At 37.3% G+C, this 27,153-nt stretch overlaps 2 protein-coding genes across 3 annotated transcripts in view; one reads left to right on the forward strand and one right to left on the reverse strand.

Moving 5' to 3' along the window:
* LOC5564956 (protein scalloped) overlaps window positions 1–27,153 on the forward strand; it is a 619,434-nt gene that overhangs the window by 375,689 nt on the left and 216,592 nt on the right. The gene's annotated exons all lie outside the window — the stretch shown is intronic.
* On the reverse strand, window positions 5,558–13,323 carry LOC110674821. Of its 2 annotated transcripts, none has more exons than XM_021839262.1 (3): window positions 12,878–13,323; window positions 12,672–12,811; window positions 5,558–6,719 (listed from the first exon to the last, which is right to left on the reverse strand). In XM_021839262.1, the coding sequence occupies exon 3, from the start codon at window positions 6,705–6,707 to the stop codon at window positions 5,667–5,669; it is 1,041 nt and encodes a 346-aa protein (XP_021694954.1). In that variant the 5' UTR covers window positions 6,708–6,719; window positions 12,672–12,811; window positions 12,878–13,323; the 3' UTR covers window positions 5,558–5,666. Both variants share the same exon structure in this region, with proteins under 2 accessions (XP_021694954.1, XP_021694955.1).

A 27,153-nucleotide genomic window follows, 5' to 3' on the forward strand; every position in this document is an offset into this window, starting at 1 on the left:
TAGTTTCAGAAAACCTTGGTGTAATTTGGTGTCAATCTGCAACAAGATTTAACTGATTGAACCAAGTTACAGAAAAGTGTTAGGGAACACATTTTATTTAATGCATTCAATCCCAAATACAAACATATTTTTGTAGTTAATAATTCACAACAGTACACTTTTAGTTTCTATTTTTTTTTTCAAAGTTGCAATCAAGTGATGAGGCTGATGCACAGAATACTTATTGTTCCAGTTTAGTGAACTCACACGTTTACGGAAACATAGTATATTTCATTAGCGTTGCACAACAGTATTTGTCTTTCGAATAAAACTCTTTAAGTATTTAAAATGTTTCAGTTATGAATATTGAAACATACTGTACTGCAGAACTACAGTGCAACATAGGAAAACAATAAAAAATATGTTTCAGTAAAGTACTGAGAAACATAGGTATTGCTCATGCTGCACATATGTACCAATGTGGTATAGTAATCCTTGGTGTAATTTCGTACCAATTAGCAACATGAATTACTGATACGAAATAGTTTCAGAAATGTATTAAGAAAAAGAACGATTCTTTTCTATTATCAATACCACATAGGAACGTATAATTGCGGTTATTTAGAGGCTTAATATTATTAAGTGAATGATAACTTTTTTGTAACATTTGAAAACATATGAAGCTGTCAAAATGTGCAAAACAAACAACTTCCATAAAATCGTTATGTTTTACCACTCGGAATACAAATCCAAGGAAAATTAAAAGTTCGTTCTAAATTTTATTTGTTGAGTGGCGTGTTCAAATTGTAAAGCAAAAGTGATGGAAGTCAGTGAACAGGATAAGAAACTGTGGAAGAAAATTAAACGAAATGGTCACTTCTCAAAGCAAAAGAAATTGTTGCTCGAGTCAATCGGGTCACCGCCAAGGAAACTACCTAAAAGTGTTGAAGAATCTGTCAGCCAAAATGTTGTACATGAGTCAGGAGAGCCGGCGTTTGAAGAATTAAGAAATGATATCGATAACGAAATGAGCGACATGTCTGATGAGGAAGACGATGAATACTACAAGAAACATGAAAGGGATCATTTTGCTTTACTAAATGACCTCAGATCGTGGGCTGTAGATTATCAGATAAAACATACGGCTATTAATTCGCTCTTGCTAATCCTAAAAAACCATATTGAAGACAATGTTTTGCCTACTGATGCAAGGACACTAGTGAAAACCCCTCGCAAAACAATCATTTGCGCTGAAGAATCACTGGGTGGCAAGTATTGGCATTATGGTTTGAAGCGCATATTAATGGAAGTTGTCTCTGGCGTTGAAAATGTGCCTCAAAAATTATCTTTGAATGTTAATATTGATGGACTTTCGGCGTATAAAAGTTCTACTACATCATTTTGGCCGATACTAGTGAACATAGACGAATTCAAGGAGTATATATCGCCGTTAGTGATTGGAATTTTTTGCGGATTATGTAATTACAACTTTCTGTAACGTTATAACATAATAATCATAAGCATTTTGAATATTCCAGACAAGCCAACAGATACGAATGCGTTTTTGAAGCCTTTTGTAACGGAACTGAATGAAATTTTGCTTAAAGGGTTAGATGTTGGAGATAAAACAATAAATGTAGTTTTACGGTGCTTCATCTGCGACAATCCAGCTCGGTCAATGCTTCGAGGTAATTGTCAAATTCTATATCTAATACGGACTGTCATCGGCAAACAGATTGCATGTATTGAATGTGAATGGTTTTTACTAAGACGTTCATATTAAAATATAAAACTGATCTTGATCAGTTACAAGTTATCTCGATCAAAACCAAAGCCATCAAAATATAGAGCAACTTATCTAAAATACTTTGACGAAGATACCAAACCTCTAGTATACATTGTTCCATTAAATACAGCTTCGAATCTAAGAACTATATTCTACAGCAAGATTTCCTTTAGGAAGTATTTTAAATTTGACCTCTTTTCATTTTAGGTGTAATTGGCCACAACGGTTATAACTCATGCCTGAAGTGTACAACTGAAGGAGAGTTTTCAGCAGACGCAAGGACAATGATTTTTCCACAGACAGATGCACCACTCCGAACAGATCACGAATTCCGTGCTCGAACATATGAAGGCCATCATAAAATGGATAGCATTTTGGAAACGGTCCATGGTTTGGATATGATACAAGATTTTCCAATTGGTGATGCCTTACATTTGTTAGACCTAGGGATTACTAAACGGTTTTTAACGGGTTGGAAGAATGGAAGTTTGAATAACTTCGATGCCAAATGGTCAGCGAGAGAAACTAAACTTGTTTCTGAATATTTGCAGTCTTGCAAACTTCCTCGGGAAATTATTCGCCCAGTACGCAGTTTGGACCATTTGTCTCATTGGAAAGGGTCAGAGTTTAGAACATTCCTTCTCTATTTGAGCCCAATTGTGCTTACAAAGTTCTTCAAAGTACCGGATATAGCAGATCATTTTTTGACATATTTTTGAGCAATTCAAATACTTTCAAGATCGGATCAAAATCACGAAAATTTGGATGTTGCTCATAATCTCATCAAAGATTTTCTCAATGGAACCAAATTGTTATATGGGCAACAATTCTTCACAAGCAATATGCACAATTTGGCACATCTAATTGATGATGTTAAACGATTTGGTCCGTTGGGCACATTCGATGCATACCCTTTTGAATCTAAGCTGTATCATTTGAAACGCTTAATTCGAAGTGGAAACTTACCATTGTCTCAAGTTTCAAGGAGAATTATTGAAATGCAATCGAACGTATCCAGCCTCAAACTAAACAAAGGAAAGCGTATTCTCAAACCCATTTTTAAAAAAGAATATTGTGTGATCGAAAATCTAGAACCTAGACTCCAATCATTCCTTGAAGGTAAAAATTGGCGTGTTTATTCATATGTGAAATTCGATAGCTTTTGTATTGATTCTGAATCACTGCCAGATAAATGGATTCTAACTGAAGAGTTAGAAGTAGTATCGGTTAAGTACTTATTACATAATGCGCAAGAAGAATCAATTTATGTATACGGTTATCTAGTAAAAAATCTTGCTGACTTTTTCATTAAACCTGTTGCATCTTCATCATTATATATTTATGGATCGAATGTTGAATTGAAGTCGTGCAAAATGTTTGACTATGATAATGTTCTCTGCAAAATGGTTAAAATAGACTGCAATGAAACCGATATGCCAAAATCAGTATTCTTTCCCTTGATACACACACTTTTGTAAAATGATAGAAATAAAAATTATTGTATCATAAAAAAGGTTTTGAATGGTGTGTACAGAATAAAACACATTCCCTAGAGCTAATTATTTTTCAGCATGGTTCGCTTTTGAATATTTTCTATATAATTTTACATACAGCTATCCGATCACGTTTAACGGTAATTGTAAACGCATATATGGAAACATGGAATACGGGATTAGCTAATTGGTTCCATCACGATGCATTAGGACAACTATGCGTTCACTTCAACGTTTACCAAAATGTAAATGTCCACTCATGGTAGCTCACATTTCTACAAAAAGAACAAGTTAGCTTAAATACCAAACTATAGGGTTAGATGGGAGAAGATGAGCCAACCGCAACATTTATTTTGGTAAAATAAGTAATTTTCCTTATATTTGATATTATTATTTCAATTTCCAACCATCAGAAGTTACTCAAAACACTTCGATCAAAAATGCTTCGGGGCAAGATGGCTATTCGCATGAAAAGATGAAATTGAAATGATCCAGAACAAATTCAGTTATTTTTTATTTATTAATTTTCGTCAACCGACGTTGACTAGTACATTTTACATATCAAATCCAAATCAAATCAAAATCCTATTCAAATCAAATTTAAATCAAATGCAAATCAAATCTAAATCAAATCTAAACCAAATCCAAATTTAATCCAACTATAAATTCAATTAATATCAGATCAAAATTCAATCAAAATCCAATTCAAATCCAATCCAACTTCAATTAATATCAGATCAAAATTAAATTAATATCTAATCCAAATCAAATATAGATCCAATCAAAATCCATTTCAAATCCAATCCAAATCCAATCAAAATTGAATACAAATCCAATTCGAATCCTACTCCAAATTCAATTAATGTCCGATTAGAATCCCTTAAAAATCCGATCAAAATCCTATAAAAATCAAATACAAATACAATCCTATAAAAATCAAATATCAATTCAATTCCAATCCAAGCCAAAATCAATCCAAATCTGATCCAACTCCAAATTCAATCAATATCATATCCAAATCCAACAAAACTCCAATCCAAATCAAATCCAAATTCAATTCTAGTCCAAAACAAATTCAATTAATTTCAAATCCAAATCCAATCAAAATCCAACCCAAATCAAAATCCAATTCAATCCAACCGAAATCCAAATTGAATTCTTATCCAAAACAAATTCAATTGATTTCAAATCCAAATCCAATCCAAATCAAATTCAATCCAATCCAAATCCAGTTCAAATCAAATCTTAATCCAATTAAAATCTAATACAAATCAAAATTTAATTCAATTCAATCCTAATCCAAATCCAATCAAAATCCAATCCAAATCAAATCCTAATCCAATCAAAATTCAATCCATATCCAAATTCAATTAATTTCAAATCCAAATCCATGTAAAATTCAAATCTAATTCAATTCAATCCATATCCAAATTCAATACTGATCCAAAACAAATTCAATTGATATCAAACCCAAATCAAATGAAAATCCAATCAAAATTCAATTAATATCAGATTAAAATCCCATAAAAATCGAATCTTAATTCAATAAAAATCCAATCCAATTCAATTTCAATTAATATCGAATCCAAATCAATAAAAATCCAATCCAAATCCAATTCATATTCAATCCAAATCCAAAACCAGTCCAATACAAACCCAATCTAAATCCAATTCAAATTCAATCCAAATAAAATTCAAATCCAAATCCAAATTCAATTGTAATCTAAAACAAATTCAATTAATATCAAATCCAAATCAATTCATATCCAATCCAAATCTAATATAAATCTAATATAAATCCAATCCAAATCCAATCCAAATCCAATCCAAATCCAACACAAATCTAAATACAATTCTATTCCAAAACAAATTCAATTAATATCAAATCCAAATCAAATCCTAACCCAATCAAAATTCAATCCAAATTCAATTCTAATCCAAAACAAATTCAATTAACATCAAACCCAAATAAAATCAAAATCCAATCCAACTCCAAATTCAACTAATATCAGATCATAATCCAATCCAAATCCATTTCAAATCCAATCCAGATCCAATCCAACTCCAACTCAAATCCAATCGAATTTTAATTCAAATCCAATCCAATCCAATTCCAAATTCAATTGATATAAGATTAAAATCCAATAGAAATCCAATTCAAATTCAGTTTTGATTCAAAACAAATTCAATTAATATCAAATCCAATTCCAATGCAGATAAAATCCAGATCCATTCCAAATCCAATCTAGAGTCAATCCAAATCCATTTCAAATAAGGCGTAACAATAGAAATTATTCTGAATCTTCGCAAAGATTTTAGTTTCTTTTATTAAAAAAGTAGTAACAATAAGTTAACATATTGGCAAGAAATGGCATGTCATGCTGTTTGTACACATGGAAATGTACATTTTACTCAACATCGGTATCTGAGCTGCTACTGGAACTGGAACTGCTGTAGGAGGCTGCTGGAATGATGTCTACCTCCTTGATGGCGATTTGTTCTGAAAGATCTTCGTTTTCGATTTCTTCAGTTGTTTCGTCGATTCTGGGTGAGAGATGTTGAGAATGTTGTCGTCTCTTTTTTGTGTGGGAGGCTTTCGGAGCGCCAGATCTCGCAATTTTCCGTTTCAACTCCGTATTTTTCTGCCGTAGAAATTGGCTGAACGATTCTTCCGTGTCTTCTGCCGAAAATTCGAAGTCAGCAGATCTTTGAATACGGCCAACAAATTGAACAAAGCTTGGAAAATTGTCTTTGAAACTCTTGTTCTTGTTGGCTGGTTCACCTTTTTTTGCTCGTGAATTTCCCAACCACGAGTACGAAACTAAAATGGACGGGTCAACAAATTTCCGTAGTAGGTTTCGGAAGAATGGTTTTCCTTCGCGTTTGCCATTTAATTTGAAAACGGTTTCGAAGAATCTATAAAGTTTGTCTGCATATGATTGTGTTTTTAATTGATGCTCCAGTTCTCTCAGTTTTTCCTCGGTTTTAACCGGCATGAGATCGTCAAACTCGGAGAAATCTTCGTCGTATTTTTTCACATCTCCATCCTGCATTTTTGTCGATAGTTTGGTTTCGAAGAGTCGATTTATATTGGCCATGAAAGCAAAAACCTTCTCCAGCATCGTTTCCATTCTGGTAACCCGACCTTGCAAATCTCGAAGGACTGTCATGATTGAGGTGTCATGACACATTTGTTCTTCTTGAGTCGGTTGTTCGATAGAACATGGCTGATCATTCTGGTTTCCCGTAGTGTCGAGAACATTGTTTAGATCATTGTCGGTGATAACATTACTGCTGTCCAGTATTACACTGCTTTGTGTTGTAGGTTGAATTTGAGTACTAGTCGAAGCATATGAGTTAGCTTCACCAGCAATGATTTCCAAACATGTTCCGTCACTCATCTGGACATATTGCCGACCGTCACCTGACTGAATGACAAACTGAGTCATAGTTTGGTCAATCTGAAAATAAAATAAAACATATTGTCAAACATACCAGATGTTACTTCATAATTTATTAATCAGAAACCACTTCAACTACAGCCACTCTATTGACATAGGCGGATAGGACTATCTGAGCCAATCGGATCAGAGCTAATTTAACATAATAGGTAGATAGTACTTGAATCGATGACCAGTATTTTGACCGTAGGAATATGTAAATCAACAAAAAACAATTGCGATTTGATATTTAAACAAACTTTCAGGCCAGCCATGCTGTATGCTGTACCAATAAGGAATAGCTGTTGTAATACTAGGAAGAATGCTCTGCGGTGGATTTAAAATGAAATTTTGAAAATGATCCCGAAGCTGCGTCCCTGGTATAGTACTAATGAGTTACAAAGAATATCGAATGTTGAAACATTGTAATAAATGTCAAATCAAATCTATATAAATCTAAATGGAACGGTGTTTTTACGTCACGGAATAACTGAGACAACGGATTTATATGATTCTTTCCCAGTTAGATTCTTGAAGTGTTCCGACGTGATTGTATGTACTAATCATCGAAGAACTCCACAGGAATATTAAAAAACAGGAGTAGAAAACTGACACGTTTTTAGTAAAATTTTGTTAGACATTATCGAGCAGTCTACTGCGGGACAAAACAAGGTTTGTCGGGTCAACTGGTTATTAATAATTTTAGACAAAAACCGTTGCAATTTTCTATTACCATGATAAATGCGTTATATATTAAGGATAAGTTAATTGAAAGCTTTTTTTCCTTATAATCAGGTGAAATCAACTCATCTGTATAACTTCTGCACTACTACGACAAATGAAATGTAATATGTTGTTAGCAAAATGTTAATAATTGCTTAATTCATTTCTACCAAAGGGCCTGTTCATTAGGGCGGCTCAAAATTTGGAAATGTTAGAAAATCCGATCTCCCATATGTTCCTTAACATTCTTACCATAAAAAAAGGTGATGTGTGAAATTTTCAGCTTTCTAAGTGGTGATTTAAAGGTGGCCCAAAGACAATGTAGGTTTATATGGAAATCGCCATGGAGAAATTTTGAGAAATGTTCCAAACAAGCTAGTACTGTAATGTGAGTACAAACTTATTATCCCATAGCAAAAACTCGTTTTTCAAACCATAATAAAGAACTTTGCTGAAGAGAGAAGTTCAATCCGACGGATAGCAGAAGAGATATCCATGAGTTAGTTTGCTATTATTTAGCTTAGTATGAGATTATAGCCCTGCAAACATGTACAAAAATCCCAAACAAAATTAGCTCAAAAGGGATTTGTTTCTTCAGCATCATCCTTCACTAAGGTTTGAAGAATGAGTTTTAAATATGGGATGATAAGTTTCTACTCAAATTACAGTATTAGCGTGTTTGGAACATCTCTCACAAATTTTCTATAGAAATTCCCATATAAACCTACATTGTCTTTGGGCCACCTTTAAATCACCACCTAGAGAGCTGAAAATTTCACAGAACACTATTTTTATGGTAAGGATGGTAAGGAGCATATGGGAGATTGGATTTTCAAACATTTTTAAAATGTGAATCGCCCTACTGTTCATGAATTTCATAACGCTGAAGGGGGTGGGTGGGTGTTCTTAAAATGTTACAGCTCATACAAAATTTGTAAAACAGTCATACAAAAAGCGTAACAAGGGGGTAGGTGGGTATCAAAAATGCCCATTTTTATGAAATTTGTGAATAACCCCAAATGAGGATGTTAGTGTTTTCTAACACAGAACATCTAGATATAAGATATGCATGTAATATTTGGAATAAAACTTATAAATAAAATAAATAATACTAGAAAAAAAAATGAAGGTATTACAGGAAAAAATTACGAATTTTTATTGGTATTAAAGCAAAGTGCAGTTCAAAAATATTAGGTGAAATTTGACTTTAATGAATCTCATTAGTTGATCGATTAGAAGCCTTCCTTAGCAGGACACTGGTTAGAGTCCGCGACTACTGAAGGTGTCTGGGTTTGTTGAAGACGCCATCTTTCTAAGTGATCAGGCTACTGAGCTATACACAAAACAAAAATTCAATGCTCACTAGCGCCACCTGGTGAGAAAATATCGAATCTCTTGGCTCGAATAATGATAGCCCTTGTGCTACTGAACAACTTTGTTGAAGACTCCATCTTTCTAAGTGGTCAGGTAACTGGACTATGCGCAAAACAAAAATTCAATGCTCACTAGTCCCACCAGGTGAGAAAATATCAAATCAATTGGCTCAAATAATGTTAGCCCTTGTGCTACTAAACAACTTTGTCGAAGACGCCATCTTTCTAAGTGGTCAGGCTACTGAGCTATCCGCAAAACAAAAATTCAATGCTCACTAGCGCCACCTGGTGAGAAAATATCAAATCTCTTGGCTCGAATAATGATAGCCCTTGTGCTACTGAACAACTTTGTTGAAGACTCCATCTTTCTAAGTGGTCAGGTAACTGGACTATGCGCAAAACAAAAATTCAATGCTCACTAGTCCCACCAGGTGAGAAAATATCAAATCAATTGGCTCAAATAATGTTAGCCCTTGTGCTACTAAACAACTTTGTCGAAGACGCCATCTTTCTAAGCGGCCAGGCCACTGAGCTATCCGCAAAATAAAAATTCAATGCTCACTAGTGCCACCTGGTGAGATAATCTTGAAGCTTTTGGCTCAAATAATGATAGCCTTTGTGCTACTGAATAACTTTGTTGAAGACGCCATCTTTCTAAGAGGTCAGGATCCTGAGCTATCCGCAAAACAAAAATTCTTTGCTTACTAGCGCCGCCTGGTGGTCAAATCTTGAAGCTCTTGGCTAGAATAATGATAGTCCTTGAGCTACTGAACAACTTTGTTGAAGACGCTATCTCTCTAAGTGGTCAGGATCCTGAGGTATCCGCAAAACAAAAATTCTATGCCCACTAGCGCCGCCTGGTGGCTAAATCTCGAATCTCTTGGCTAGCATAATGATAATCCTTGAGCTACTGAACAACTTTGTCGAAGACGCCATCTTTCTAAGTGGCCAGGATCCTGAGCTATCCGGCAAACAAAAATTCTATGCACACTAGCGCCGCCTGGTGGCAAAATTTCGAATCTCATAACCTTTATATTGATAGCGCTTCAGCTACTGAACAAATTTGCCGAAGACGCCATCCGTCTAAGTGGTCAGGATCCTGAGCTATCCGCAAAACAAAAATTCTATGCTCACTAGCGCCGCCTGGTGGCCAAATCCCGAATCTCTGGGCTAGAATAATGATAGTCCTTGAGCTACTGAACAACTTTGCCGAAGACGCCATCTTTCTAAGTGGCCAGGATCCTGAGCTATTCGCAAAACAAAAATTCTTTACTTACTAGCGCCGCCTGGTGGTCAAATCTTGAAGCTCTTGGCTAGAATAATGATAGTCCTTGAGCTACTGAACAACTTTTCCGAAGACGCCACCTTTCTAAGTGGCCAGGATCCTGAGCTATCCGCAAAACTTCTATACTCACTAGCGCCGCCTAGTGGCAAAATTTCGAATCTCATAACTTTTATAATGATAGCGCTCAAGCTACTGAACAACTTTGCCGAAGGCACCATCTTTCTAAGTGGCTAGGATCCTAAGATAACCGCAAAACAAAAGTTTCATGCTCACTAGCGCCGCCTGGTGGCAAAATTTTGAATCTCATAGCTTTGATAATAAAAGTCCTTGAGCTACTGAACAACTTTGCCGAAGACGCCATCTTTCTAAGTGGTCAGGATCCTGAGATATCCGCAACTGCCTGGTGGCGCAATTTCACTTAAGCAGTGTTGCCAGCTACGAAAAAAAATTTGAACCCTTCATGAAAAACTGGATTACAGATGAAGAGTATTGCTATGTTGCTAAGCATTATATTTTTCTGTTCCGCTCAAGTTTGATGGTTTTGATCTTTACTCTATTCTTCCTAAACAGTGTTGCCAGCCACATGAACATTTGTGATTCGGCCGACTGTATGGCACGCAACACTTCCTTCAGCTTTGGTGAACATTCGGTATCGTTATCTTTAAATTTTTTTGGTATTTGCATATCACACCCCCATAAAATTGGCTCTTTTGATAACAATCGATCAGTGTTGCCATCTATTACCAAAATATGAAAACTTGAACGGCCATTTTGGAAAGTTCTCAAACCATGCTTCAACTTTGCCGAATATGTCGAATCAGTATTTCCGCATCTAGACGTTGCATTTTTCAAAAACATAATTATAACCCTGATTTTTTTACGACCGATTTTTTTTACGACCCCCCGATAACGGTCGTCAAAAGAGGTTGGGGTGTATAATAAAATGTTGAGTGTAGTTTCATAAATAGTGTACCATATATAGTAGAGGATTACTCGAAGCACTACCTCTTGCAGTTTTTCAAGTTCTCGCTCTGGAATGTTAAAAATTTAGTTTACAGAATTAATCAACCTCTTTTTTTTTCATTCAAGCTAGTCAAAATTGAAAAACCAAAAATTATTCAGGAGTTTTTTTTTTTTAATTCAATGCTGTGGCTTGAACAAAGCTTTTATTATCATTATCATTGGACCAGATCTTCAGAAATATAAATTTAATTTTCTAACAAGAAATCACTTGTTTACCGTGTGGACATCGGCCTTACATCATCCAAAAATTATTTTTTCGACAGCTTTTGGAGAATGTAGAAGACGTCATAATAATTAACTCTAGATGAAAAAAATCGGAATTTGGCTTAAAAACACCATGAAAAAGGTCAGGCTTTCGAAGCGTCCATGGTATTTCGAATCCTTGACAAGTTTGAGATGGCATATGGCTGGTTTCTGAGTCCTGGCAAAACTCGCTAAACAAAATTGACATAAATCCAAACAAGCATTTTTGCAGCAATCCATCAAAGATTTTTCGAAGAATGCGGTCAAGAACTGAACAAAAATCTGACATAATACCTAGGAGATTTTTCCATTTATTAATCAATAAATGATCTTGCCATGTTTATGGAAAACAGTAATAGTTCAGTAAATCTACAGAAAACCATACAAAATCTGATCATCACCAGTATTAGCGTCTCCAGGAATCAGGAACAGTCAGGAATGCTTAAGAAAATGTTCAGTATTTCAATATGGATCTCCTAAGAAATTTCTAAAAAAAAAAATCAACTCAGTTTTTTACCATCTGTTAGAAATCTTTGAAGAATTTCATGAAAAATGATATCTTTTATAGAGCTCACTAAAATCTCTTATGGAACTGCTAATTACTTTTTCAGTGATTTTCCAAACAATTTATGGTCCATTCTCGTTTTGATTTTCGGGTTCTAGCAAAAATATTATCAAGAATTTTCCATAAAACTAAATGGAAATCTATCAAGCATCCTACCAAGAAACTTGTCAAGAATCCATGAATATTTTTCTAGAAATTTTTCAAGAATCCAATCATATTCCAAAAGATTTCCTTTGAATCTTCAGCCATAAATTCACTACAGACCTAGCAAGAAACAGGTCAAAATTGTGAGAAAAATCCGGCCAAAATAACTCCTGAGAATCAATTTTTTTAAGGATTTGGCTAACTATCAATCCACAAGTCATGATGCAAAGTGAATGAGCTGTAAAGCAGTCGTGCCCACCAGACAAAAATGTCTAGTTTCGCCCGGTGTGTTTTACAATTTCCCGGGTATTTCCTGTATTATTCCCGGTCATTTGGAATACCCGGGTTTTTCCCGCTTTTCCCGGACGAATGGGCACCCTGGTTCTAGAATCGAGGTCTTAATTCCTGACGCCCATTTCGAACTCATCATCGGCTCTACTTCCCTTACGAAGGAGGACGTGATCATGAATTTTATTGCCCATACTCGCATAACAGCCCCATATTCGATGGGATTTTCTATAGAAATAGGATTGTTATGCGTGTATGAGCAATATATGTCTCAGCAAATCCTGATGGCTTCAAAGGGAATTGACATCCGACCGATGATTTTAACATACCTGAGAGATTTCCGTGATTTGCTGTGATGCAGTGGAGGCAACGCCACGCAATTCCTCTGGCTCACGCCCAGAGTCTGCGGTTTTGGCACTGGAAAAAGTGGGTATGTGGCCTCGTTCTCCGGAGGGCTTGTTACGTGATCCTGGTTAAAGGAAAATAATAAGTAGTTAGAATAAAAAAAATGAACTGAATCTCAATTCTCAATTACCTTCTTACTGCTTTTCAGTTCGTACACTTTTGGCACAAATTTGACCTTTTTCTTGCCAGGATTGGCCCGTGTTCCTAGAGTTGACTGTACAGCATCCTCCGAGTCCGTGACCACCTCCAACCGTCGCATCAAGTCTTCAGCAACCGCAAATGACGAGCCACGACCAACAACCTTACATTTCTGAATTTTCCAAACATCAATGTTTGGTTCCGAAAATCCATCTTTGGAAAGCGATACCAAATTTGCTGGCGGCCAGTAAACATGGTCTCTTTTGGCCCACTTTTCCGGCACAACGGTCATGCACGGTTTGGATTTTTTATTCTTGCGGGTTTGCACAACGACAAACGGCATTACGACTGATTAAACCGGATTTAAAAGAACACAAAAAGGATCGAACCGCACTTCTTAAAACATCGGTAACAAAAACATGCTATGTGATTCGTGAGGCTTTCAACTTTGCCATGAACACGGTTAAATCAAAGTGATTGAAATGTTGTAATAATGTAGGAAATCAATTGTATGAAATGTTTCACTACACCCTAATTGAACGTTGCCTCAATGTTGCATAAACGTGTGCACACTGAAAATATTTGTAACTTATACCTTACGTTGCATGTATCACATGTGCAACAGCAGCAAAGACTTGGTACATGTTTGCAACGTTAATGTACCAGTATTTGTAACTTGCAAGTTCATTGAATTGCATCGAACGAAATCTAACACCACCGATCAAAATTATTTCGATAATGTAAATAAATCAAGCTTTAATTCAAGCATCTCATCAAAGCTCGATTGATTTTAAATTGCAGCATTTCGGAGAGCGCCGCGAGTTGTTTCTGCGCGAGTGTTAAATATTTCTTCGCGTTGAAAAATGGGTTAACCAAAACGGCAACGCGGATCTACTCAAATCAGAGTTCTTCTTCTTCTTCTTCTTCTGTCGGGTGTGGGATCACTGCGTCCATTTTTTAGGACTATTGTGATATACCCTATTACTCTATGTACACAATGTTTTCCAGTAGCAAATGTGCCTCCGGAATACTTTGCGCATTTGACTGAACTTTGAACCATCTGCCATTGATGGGCAGAAGTCCTAGGTTGCAGTGTTGTAGTTCCCCCAATCTGGCGTGATCAGCCTAATAAAGCTAACCACCTCCCTGGGGGATGCGTTCCAAATATCAGCTGGCTGTAAGTAGTGCTTGCCAAATATTTTGAACCTACGATGGATGTGTGCACTGCAAGAGCAGAGAAGGTGTTGTGAGGTTTCGTCCGTCTCGTCACAGAAACGGCAATTTGTGTTTTGGACGACACCGATCTTGTATAAGTGGTATCTGCTTGGGCAGTGACCAGTTATTAGACCGATGTATGTTCTGAGATCCCTTTTGTTGAGACCTATAAGTTTTTGTGTTTGTGTCGTGTTTATTGTTACGAACCTTTTGGACTGATTCGCATTGGAAACTGTATTCCAATTTGATTGAATTTGATCGAACAACCAGTTGTTCAATTCCGTGTTTAGTGCAGAGTTTGAAATGCCAAGGAATGGCTCTGGACCAATGAACATATTGGTTGATCCATTCCTTGCTAGCTGATCGGCAATTTCGTTACCCTCTAGACCCGTATGTCCTGGGATCCAATATAGTTTAACTCGATTGCGTTCAGCTAGGGATTTCAGTGCAAGAATGCATTCCCACACAAGTTTTGAGTTGCAAGTGAAAGCCTTCAAAGATTGAAGCGCTGCTTGACTATCAGAGAAAATACATATGGTGGCATGTCTGTAATTTCTTTTCAGACACAGCTGCGCACATTCCTTGATTGCATAGACTTCTGCTTGAAATACTGTAGGCCACTGTCCAAGAGAGACAGAGATTTTGGTTTTCGGTCCGTATACTCCAGACCCTGTCAAATTATTCATTTTTGAACCATCTGTGTAGAATTTAATAGATCCCGGTGAAATGGTGGGTCCACCTCCTTCCCATTCCTCACGAGAAGGAAAGACCACCGTGAATGGCGAGTCATAGTTTACCACTTTTTCCATCCAGTCACTACATTTTTCAACAATAGGATTTATCGAAAATTCGTTTAATATACTGAGGTGACCTGTTAAGTCCCCTGACAGTAGGACTGTTGATCGTTTTAGCCGAAGAGCACTTTTCTCAGCATCCAGCTTTATGAATTGATCCAGCCGGGGCAGATTGAGTATAGCATCTAGGGCAAACGAGGGGGTACTACGAACTGCACCGGTTATGGCAATACAGGCAGTACGTTGAATTTTGTTCAGCTTAGCTCTAGCCGTAGCTTCCTTTGTCTTAGGCCACCAAACAAGGGACGCATAGGTTATTCTAGGCCGAACGATTGTTTTATAGATCCACATGATCATACTGGGTTTTAGACCCCATGTTTTACCACAGGTCTTTGAGCAAACCCAGAGTGAATTGAGACCTTTATTTATGATTGTTTGAAGATGGGTGTTCCAATTTAGTTTTGCGTCAAGTGTGATGCCAAGATACTTGACCTCATTTGAGTAAACTAATTGTATTTGGTTCAAGAAAAGAGGGTGGAGTTGTACCTTTCGTCTTTTTGTGAACGGTACAATTGTTGTTTTTGAAGGGTTTATTCCTAGTTTCTCTTTTTGACACCAGGAGAGTGTGTGATTGAGAGCAATTTGCATCCTTGATGAAATAACGCTGTCAAATTTGCCTCGTACAATAATGACTACGTCATCTGCGTATCCAACAACTTCAAAACCCCTTCTTTCTAAGCAATCTAGCAGTTCGTCCACCACTAATGACCCCAATAAGGGAGATAGTACTCCCCCTTGAGGGCATCCCCTTGTAGCCATTACAGTAATGCGCGAATCACTCAGCTCAGATGAGATCTGTCGATTTGCTAGCATAGCATGTACCCAGGTTGCAATGCATGGGTCGAAGTTTCTCCTCAACATTGCCGAACCTATAGACGAATAAGAAGCGTTATCGAACGCGCCCTCAATATCAAGAAATGCTATAAGAGCGATTTCTTTTGCATTAAAGGTTTTCTCGATCTTGTTCACTAGCGTGTGCAGTGCTGAGACCGTTGATTTTCCGCTTTGATAAGCAAATTGGGATTTAGAAAGAGGCATAGTTTTCATAAATTTAGAATCTATATACTCGCATAATACCTTCTCCATGATTTTAAGCATTACCGAGGATAGGCTTATCGGTCGGAATGCTTTAGGGTTGGTTTTGTCCTTTTTTCCTGCTTTTGGAATAAAGACAACTCGAACTTGACGCCAATCATTTGGAATGTGTCCCAGAACTAAACTTGCCTTAAAAATCTCTACCATGTGTGGAATCAGTGTCTCTTCCTCTTTTTGGATAAGCGCTGGGAAGATTCCATCCATGCCAGCAGATTTGAATGGCTCGAAAGATCTCACTGCCCTAACAACCCTATCGCGAGTAAAAGCTTCTTTGGCAACCTTTATTGCGTCCCTTTTTGCTCCTGAGTCCCCTGATAGGAACCCGTGTGGAACTGAGACGTCAAGTCTGGCACCTTCAGCATTTAGACTCGTTTGTGGGATTGAATCAGGAAAGTGAACTCTTAGCATTTCACTCAGTGTTTCACGAGGTTCCACAGTGAGTGAACCGTCAGTCCTTTGAAGACTTCCCAAACCATTGGAGTGATCCTTCGAAAGAGTTTTATGAAGTCGAGCAGCTACGGGAGTTTTCTCAATGCTTTCACACATGAGAACCCATGATTTCCGTTTTGCTCGTCTCATTTCTTTGTTATACTCTGTCAGAGCCTTTCGGTATAGACTCCAATCAGAAGTGCGTTTGGCTCGGTTGAATTCCTTCCGAGCAGTTTTCCTGAGTTTATCAAGGTTGAAGTTCCACCATGGAACATCTCTGTTCGAACTAACTGTTTTGATCGGACAGCTCTCTTGATAAGCATTTAGAATTTTGTTTTTAATAGAATCCGAAGCTGCTTCTAACTGTATAATTGTCTGAATATTCGGCTCTATTATATAGTCTTCAGAACGGAGAATAGCTGAGTAGGTTTCCCAATCAGTTTTCTTGGGATCTTTAAACGACTTTTGAATCATTAGACCCCCTTCCCACTCGAAGACTATATGTTTATGGTCTGACATAGATATTTCATTAGAAACATGCCAGTTTTTTATTTTATCCGAGATGGATTGACTGCATAAAGTCAGATCAAGGACTTCTTGTCGTAAGATGTTTTCAAATGTAGGCTTATCACCGACATTGCATATGTCAATATTTTTGGAGGAAAGAAACTGCAAAAGATGCTCACCTCTGATATTTGTGTTTGTGCTTCCCCATACAAGGTGATGAGCATTGGCGTCACAACCGATGACGAAGGGGATGTTGTGTTTTTGACTGTAAGAGACAAGAGCAGCCATCTCTGGAGGAGGAATGTCTTCTGCGTCGCCAGGGAAATACGCCGAAACCATAATGATCTCAGTACTGCCCCTAGCAGTAGAAACCTCCATCCTGACCGCTACGATGTCCCTTTTGATGAATTCTGTAATTGGAAAACATTTAGTATCATTGCGTATTAGAATAGCTGCTCTGGGAGAGAGCTGGCTGTCATCATATACCAACCTACACGAGTTTAGTTGAATACCTTGTATTCGAGTTTTGTTGACCCATGGCTCTTGAATCAGTGCCACGGAAAGGTGTTCTTTTGTGAATCTCCTGCAAAGCACATCTGTTGCGCACTGAGCATGATGGAGATTCACTTGGAGGATTTTAATCATTGCTGAGGCGTTCCGCATTTTCCGGACGTTTGCCGTCCTTCTTTGGATGTTGCGGATCATCAACTTTTGATTTTGGGGGATGTCTTAGATTTTGGTTTTTGTCCTTTCCCTTACCTAGGCCTGCTGGCTTATCCCCTGTGGTCAATTTTACACTTTTGACATTTCCACTGCCCTTATTGGGAGCCATTGAGGTGACACCGCTTGGGCCAGGAAGTGAGGTCAAATATGCATCTTTTCCATCAGAGGAAGACAAGCTAGCCTGTATGGTGGGAGTTGGTTGTGGGATGCTTCTAGAGGCCTCCTCAGATTTCTCTTGGGTCGGCTGTCCAGTTGGATTGTCATTGGAGTTTGGGGTTGTGCTCTTTACTTTCCTCAACTGTATTTCTCCAAAGCGGAAGTTGAGGATGAACTTGGATTGAATGAGTTTTTCCATGGACGGTCCATCTACATTAAAGACCCACACCACATGCTTGTTGTTAGGAGTGAGCCGTTGCATGACACGCCAGTTGTTGGTTATCAGATCGTTCTGACTCTCGATGAGAGCTTTGATACGATCATCGGTGTATTGTGCGCTTTGAGGGAAGAAGGCTCGAATCAGTTCTGGACGTTGAATCTTATCCTCATCCATTGCAACCACCTCAACGCCTTCCAGGGGATTTAATGCAGGTGTTATCTCCTTTACCCATTCCGCAGTCTCCTGATCCTTACAAATAAGAACCATATGGCCAGACTTGTAGATAAGGTTAGAGAACTTGGGCTTCATTGTCGCGTTCCGTTGTTGTTCAACCCGAAGCAGCAGTGCCTCCTGGAGAACGTCCAGCTGAGTCGTTGAAAGTTGGGTCGTGGGGAAGTCTTTTGGGATTATTCCGACTCTCCTGCGACTGGTAATTTCACCGTAGCTTAGACTAGTCTGTTTTTTATCTTCTGGTGGGGGTTTGTTGATCGTCGAGGCTGTTGAGCTGTTGGTTTCCTGTTGCCCAACGCGCTTTCTCGGATTCAGGTGTTGTTTCATCCGTTTCTGCTTATGTTCTTCTTCAGCATTTGTAGACTTGTCAAGGTCCTGCCGAGTGCGTTTCGAAGGAGTTGACACCATAGTCTCACCCCCCGTGATTCTGGATAGGGCCTCAGGGCGGCTTAAGCCACTTTGTCGGAGTGCTTTTAGCTGCTTCCTTTGGCTCCGAGTGATCTTTTTGGTGCCAGTAGGTTTTTGTTTGTTCGCGTCATCTGTTGGATGTTGATCGGTCTTCCCATCAATAGGACCCGAGGTGACGTTCGATCCTGTGATTGATGGCTGCGATCCTGACAAGTTTATTGTGACTGTAATTCCATCCTCTTCGTCGTCCATTGGTTCAACCGAAGGATGGAGTCCTGGGTCGTTCGGGAGTGTCAGAGGGAGGTCGGTTTCCATGTTTTCATGCGAACTACTGAGAAGCTCATCTTCGGTCAGTCCAAGCTTACCAAAAGCATTCTCTGTTTCCGTTTCGTCCGACTGGGAGAGGCAGTCGTCACCTTTTTCGAACTGAGGGAGGCAGTCGACACCTTTTATTTTGGTTTGATTATTTGCACTCATTTTTTGGTCCCACGAGTCGCTGGGGAAAGACGGTCCGCTGCATCATTGCCCCGCCCTAATGCAGTAAGAGCTACATACTGGAGAGTTCGCCCTGGTGCTCTCCAGGCTCCGTTAGCGATTGAGCATATTTTAAACCCCCTCAACCATTCATCCATCAGCACGGGTCGCATCACACCTTGGGATTGGGGTTACCTGATTAGTAGATTTTTACTACAGGATCAGGCAATCCGTAGTGTTATTCTTAGCCAGTTGAGACAACCACTACCGACACTACACGGCTATCTAGGCTGCTTGGAAAAGAAGATAACATTGAATATTAACTTCTATGAACGACCAAATCAGAGTTGTTTCAGCGCAAAACCGTAGTTGAGCCTAATAACTCAAATTTGGCTAATCTTCCAAGGCCTCCATTAGGTACTTTGCCTTTGAAACCATAAGAAAAATTTACTTACATTTGGTATGATTCAACGCAAAATTAAGTTCATTCAAGCCAAGCTTGAGAATAATGCATTTACCCAAATTGGGCTTTTTGGGCCAAACTACCCTCATTGAGTAGGTACAGCTCTCTCTATTTTTGACAACATTGGTGAGGAAGAGAGAGAACACCGAGAGATTTTGGGTTGAGAGAATAATCGATATACTTAATTTTGAATAAATTCAACTCAAAAATTAGGTAAACTGTTTTTCCGTGAACGTGCGAAGTACGATATTTGACCAACTTCGCCGCGTCGAAATTCAATTCTCAATAGTGCGCATGATGCACACGGTGTAGTCCTTTAGATGCGCACTATTCTTCTCGGAATTTTTACCTAAATTTTGAGTTTACTCAAAATTAAGTATACCGATTATACTTTTAACCCAAGATCTGTAGCACACTGTAAACATTACTCTTTAATATAGAAGCGTGCATTGTGACGTCACGAAAAATTCTCCTTCTTTGTTCCTCTTTCATCACGCTCAATTGACTGTCATGCTCTTTGACATTCACTGCTGGAATTGTTTAGATTTTTTTATATTGAGTTTCATCGTTCCAGACATTCACTGCTGGAAATGTTGACATTTGTTTATATGGACTTTCGAGGTTATGTGGTGCGTGCAACACTATATATATATATATATATATATATATATATATATATATATATATATATATATATATATATATATATATATATATATATATATATATATATATATATATATATATATATATATATATATATATATATATATATATATATATATATATATATATATATATATATATATATATATATATATATATATATATATATATATATATATATATATATATATATATATATATATATATATATATATATATATATATATATATATATATATATATATATATATATATATATATATATATATATATATATATATATATATATATATATATATATATATATATATATATATATATATATATACCAATCCAATAGGGTCCTAAAGCCCTGTCCCAATTTTAGTGCCAAACGCTTAAGTTTAGGGGAAAATTTACATGTATACTCAATGGATCATTGAAAGTAGTTTTTGCAAGTGCTCACCGCATCAAAACAAAGGCGCCACTGTATATGGGATTTAACATTGTGACAGCATTGCTGTTCTGTCAAACACACAAGGCTACGGTGGCGCTATCTACACTATAAACCCAGCATTACTCTTTAATGTGGAAAAAGTACCCATTATTTTCAAAAAAAAACGTCAAAATGAGGGGTATTTCTTTTTTTTTTTTTTTTTTTTTCAAATAATGGGTATTTTTTGCCCTTTTTTATGTTTGGTTCTTTTACTCTATAATGGGTGAAAATTTCCTTGCGATTTAATAACTCCCCATTATATTATGCAGCAGTTTGTGATGCGCATAGTAGTTCGTTCTAGAAACAAAGAAATTAAGTGTTCAGAAAGGTCAAGGTCAAGGTAGGTGAACTAAATGAATCCCTATTCCTGCCGTGTGCACTAACTAGGAGAAAAATCAAATTTTACAGGATGATTATAATGCCGAGTATATCCCAGCACAAAACCTCCAGGAGAAGCAGCCCCGATTTCCAGGCCAGCAACTCTACATGGCTGATAACAAAATAATTGTTGTTGATTATTAATATTAAATGAAATAAATTTATGTTTTTATATCAATAGGATTCCATTGTTTTTATACGAAAATAGCATACACATCAAATTAAATTCTCATATATAAAAAAGAGTAAATTTTACTCTGTTCCTCAAAATATGTTTTTCGGATAGTGGGTAAAATTCACTCGTTGATCTGACGTACAAGCCGTTCACTCTTTAATGAGTACAGGGCCTTTACTCTTTTTATGAGTTAAACTAGTTTCTCTCAAAGTGGGTACTTTTTTACTCTCTAAAGGGTACTTTGACCTTACACTGAAATTAATTTTATTTTGGAAACTACTGAATCCATGGTAAAATTAAGAACTGCACCAACGATTTTCAACCGACTACATTATTCTGTTAACACTACCATAACATAGTCAACAAGAAAATATATTCAGTTTATTTTACCAGAGTCGTAGTATTTATGACTAGAAACATTCTAGATTTGACAAATTTGGCATTATACTTTTCACTATACTGTGTTGCACGGTGGGTGTCACGGATTGAAATACAATGCTTTTTAATTAAGGCTACTATGGACATAGTCACATTTACTGCACTGCTCAGTGATTTTTACCAGATTATGGTAAACTTAACAGATTTTTGTAGTCGGTTGAAAATCGTTGGTGCAGTTCTTAATTCTACCATGGTTTCGGTAGATAATACAACAAAATTTGTTTGCGTGTACAGTGTATGCTTTCCATAGCGGCCGTTTTAATTATTTTAATGATCCATTTTTAATTTTTTCGTTGATTCGAGTCCAAAAAAAAAAACATTTTTTATGTTATTTTAGATTTTGTCACACCGCTTGGCTTAAACTCAAATTTTTGGGTGTATTTTGTTTTCCGTGTCCCTTTCGAAATGTCAGATAGGAACAACCCTAGTGCTAAAACTAAAACCCTGTGGTGTTTTTGTCTACTAATAGAACGTCAAACATGATCTTTAGTGTCAAGGTTTATTTATGGACCCAACTTTTAAATTGAAGTTTGAATATTTATAGCCGTTATTTGACCGGGAAAAATTACTAAAGTAGTTGCAGTAACACGTTTTTTCGTGTTATCAAATAAAAAAAGATTTCATTCGATTTCGATTTTATTGATTTGCTATCAAACGACCCAAGTGAAATGTCAGATCGTTTGATCCCTACCAGAAAGCGAGCCTGATTGTGGCGGCCATTAGCGCTCGTAAAAAACTGGATTATTTTCTCGGACCCCGAGCGTCGCAGCTAATACGTGAATAATGCGATATGTTCATAAAAATCGTAAGAATGCAGCGCCATACTAAAAACTGATTTGAAAATGCGGCGAGTTGATGTGCGTCGCGTTGAGTCACACTGCCGCGATCTGGTTTGGTGACAATGCGATGATACTGAAAGTTGAGTAAATTAATCCACCGATGGAGTAAAAAACTTAGCTAGTTAGTATTTTTAACATAGGCTGCAAATGAAAAAAACTTCAAAATTAGGTTAACGCATGAACAACCCCTCTCCCCCCAATAGCCCGTTTCATGTGACAGGTCCATCTATGCATTTGTTTACATCGGTAGAGGAACGGTGCAAACACGAGGCTGTCATTTCCATAGAAGAATTGTCAAAGTTCTTCCCGATCAGCAGATTTGAAACGTCTTGTGAAAAAGCCTATTGAGTGGAATGAACTCACTTTTGAGTACTTCATTTTCTCCGTGCAGGTTATTTTGACAGATCATGCGCAGACCGATATCTCTTAGGCCAGGGGAAGTGGTTCACCTAGAGTAAATTTATAGCAGAGAAAAAGTAGATTTTGTATGAAAATTGACAGGAAAATGAATGACAAGTTCATCCACTTCTCCTGGCCTTTTGCTTCCTGTCTCCAGCGACGCATTGAAATGAGCCTCAGTACGTACCGTACGTATGAGCCTCTGTACGTGCCATAAATTCTTTTGCTCTCATGACTTTTACTGTGCCCCGTGTGTTGGTGCTGTCTCGCTCTCTCTCACGGGCAACTTGAAAACAGAGCGCACAGCAAAAGTCAAACTTTTTATAGCATGCACAGGCTCATAAATAAATCTTTTTTTCTTTTGTCTTTTACTGTGCGTCGTGTGTTGGTGTTGCCTCGCTCACTCACACGGGCAACTTGAGAACAGCGCACACAGTAAAAGTCAAACATTTTATAGCATGCATAGGATCATAGCCTGTTTTTCTTGAGCACTAACATGAAAAGCGAAGTAGTTGAGCGAAGTTTATGTTCATTCCAGAGGCAATGAGCCTTTGCATGCTATAGAACGTTTGACTTTTACTGTGCGCCCTGTTCTCAAGTTGCCCGTTAGAGAGAGAGCGAGACAGCACCAACACACGGCACACAGTAAAAGAATTTATGGCACATACAGAGGCTCATAGGGTGATATTCAAATCTGAAAAGGCAATAGATGGCTCTTTTTCAGTGGTAATAGACCTTTTAATGTGACAGATCCGTCTATGCGTTTGTTTACATCGGTGGAGGACCGGTGCAAACACGAGGTTGTCATTTCCATAGAAGAAATGTCAAAGAGCTTCCCGATCAGCTGATTTGAAACGTCTTTTGAATAGGTCTATGAAAACGAGCTCCTGAGGTAAAGAAAGCACCACGGAAGATGAACTAAACACATAGAGTGATATTGTCAGTGCAGGGAAAATCAAGAACAAACCCAAACTTCGCTCAACTAATTCAAGCGACCGAAACGTCGCTGGACTCTGACGACCTTTCCATGTGAGTACTTGAGCGACACAGGCTATTTCAATACGTCGTTGGAGCACTAAACTGCAAAGCGCTCGCCAGTCCAGCGACGCGATAGTTGAGCGACATTGCAGTGATTACTGGGATGCACAATATATCCACATTGCGCTTGATTCATAATCACGACTTTTTAGAACAAGTTTCAAAAAAGCCGAAGTTGTAGGTTTTGCCCCAGATAACAGACGTTTAAGTCCGATTGTAAAACTGTTTAAGACAATTTATGGTCTTTTTAAATGGCAACACAAGTAGCAACATCGTGGTGGCGCTTTTATCGTTAAGTTCCCTTGTCGACGTCAGTGGGGAATATGAGACATTTCAAGAAACTTATATTCACCTCTGATTGCCGCAATACGTTGTGTGGCGGCGCTAGTGTTTTAAACGTGTTTTAGTTTGAATATTTACACAAATTTTCAGAAGATTTTTATTCTAGCATAAACATCTGTTATTTGTGGTTTTGCTTTGAAACATCGCTTTTGAAAGTTATCGGATATCGGTTCTATATCGATAATGTCAAATCCGGTATATCGCCGATTCCAATTTGGAATGAAAACGATATCACCGATACACGATACGATACACGATAAATTCTCGACTACCATTCTTCCATGCGCTTGTTTTAGAAGTTTGAGTAACTTTAGAACCGAGCGTAGTGCAATCATTGAGTAGAATAAAAAACAACAGTGGCCTGAGAGACTGAATGTTCGAAAGGTTGTTGTCAGTACTTTTTTCCGCTTGCGCAAACTGTTAGCATTTAGGAACGATGTACCCATCAAACATTTTAGTGGAATAAGAGTTGAACAAACAAATCTAAAGCTTATTTTAGCAGAATAAACTGATGTTCAGCTACTAATGTTTCTTAGGTAAACAGTCGTTGCCGTATCGTCCCAAGGCGCCAAGAACGATTGCGTCGTGTGTAAAAAGCTCGCTTGATATTCTCAGCACGACCGTTGTGCTTCACTGAAGACAGTAGAGCAAAAGTTGAAGAGACATGCCGTCGGTAAAACGCGTGCGTTCAAGCTGCTCTACTGCCAATCCCATATAACTAAGGTCCCACATACATTCACGGCTTAGTAAGCATACACTAAAAAGCATACACATGTGTGAAAACAACCTGTTCTATGAATTAATTGAACAGGTTACAGTTTTTCTCTTTCCGAAAGATTCGTGCACGCTGAGAAGTTTCGTAATGGAATTTATTTTGTTCGGAATAGATCGAGTGTCCGTAAAGATCTCCATCAACTTAGAAGGATATCTACTTTGAAACATGAGAGGTTCTAATAATTGAAATCAAATTGTTAAAAATTAAATGGATACCAAGCATATGTAAATTTGATTCATCCATTGTTGAACTAACTAATTGTATATGATAAAGTTAGCGCAGTTAGTGCAAATATGATGCAAACTTTCATGCAATAGGTCTTTTCATGTGACAGGTCTGTGTTTGAATTTGTTTACATCGGTGGAGGACCGGCGCATACACGGGCCTGTCATTTCCATAGAAGAACTGTCAAATTGCTTCGAGATCAGCTGATTTTGATTGTCTCGTGAAAAGGCCTATACGACGTAGGTTTCTCTCAACACGTTCAATTAAACATGCTGAGGAAGATGATGAAAGCTCAGAAAGAATGTATTATCCACAGACAACAGACTTTTATTTATTTTCATTGTATAGTAGAAAAGTGTATAATTATATCACTTTTGTTCGAGTTTTACGTTAGCTCACTACCGCCACCTACTTCGCGGTTGGCCAAATGAAGCATTTTTAGAAATGGGTGTAAAGCAATGTATGTTGTTCCGCTCAAGAAAAGTAAAAACTTCAGCGAAAGGCCAAGAAATTTTCTACAGTGATCTCCATTTGAAATGACTTTTCAACTGCGTACTGAAAAAAATCGTTTCTTGAGCATTTCTTGCAAGAAATTTTCCACGTATCGAGATAGGCGATTACTTTTCTTTTCCTCTTAAAATGCTTCAGTTTGCGGTCATTCACCGAATGTAGAAATTTAAAAGTTTAAACCTTGCGCTAGATTGATAATAAATTTCCGAGCTGTTTAGTGGAACACCTATAAGTAAATGAAAAACGGAATTAAGGGGCTGTCTATTAATTATGTAAGACAATTTTCGAAATTTTTCAAACATCCCTCCTCCCCTGGTAAGATTTTGTATGAAAACCAAAATTAAATTGTATGGCGCGTTAGAAATATCAATCCCTCTCTCCTCCCATAACCCCTTACGTAATTAATGGACGGCCCCTTAGTACTATACCAGAAGTCGAGTCTAGTACATGACACTGAAGACGGCCTAACAGTTGAGGTCGAAATACGCGTATCTGTAAAAGGATATATCCTTTGACACTTGTTTACAAACTCTAGTGGAATTAAATGATATAGTACTGAATTTGGTTTTTCATTTACTTACATTCATTTTATTCAAAAAAATAATTTGATAAATTATTAACCTAGATTTGGAATACTACTGTGTATGTACCATTTTTTTTAACCGGTGGTGTATGTATTTTTTGCCGTGTCTCCATGTTTTATTTGTAGAAATTTAAAATAAAATCTTCAATTTAAGCTGTATCACAGATATTTCAAGATATTATGAACCTTTTAGAGCAAAGTTCTCTCAAACAGCCAACAAAATAAAAGTTTCGATCGTTATATCATGATTTACTGTAATGTTGTACTTTTATGAACTTAAAAGAATTCAACTTTTTTCATGATTTGAAGAAGCGCGTTGCTTTAAATCGAATTATAATAACCAATTTCACAGTAAATCTAGAAGCGTTCTGAAACTCACTTTGATAAGCACCATTTTAGATCTGCTTTGATATTTCATTTGTGCAATTGAAAAAACTTTTTCTCAGATGGCGTAGAATGATGTGCATAATAGAAAATGAAGTCCTTCACTTTGAGGAACAAAACATGATGCTTGGTTGTCACAAAATATTTGCACCAATCAATAAATATTTGTTTAGGATGTTATTCAAAAACAGTTCACGCAAGTTCAACACGACATTTTTGAAACTAGATAATTATGTTGTTTGTACTTCAATATGATGTTTCAAACA

The sequence above is a fragment of the Aedes aegypti genome, chromosome 1 (assembly GCF_002204515.2).
Source record: "Aedes aegypti strain LVP_AGWG chromosome 1, AaegL5.0 Primary Assembly, whole genome shotgun sequence".
In the NCBI taxonomy this organism is placed as follows: domain Eukaryota; kingdom Metazoa; phylum Arthropoda; class Insecta; order Diptera; family Culicidae; genus Aedes; species Aedes aegypti.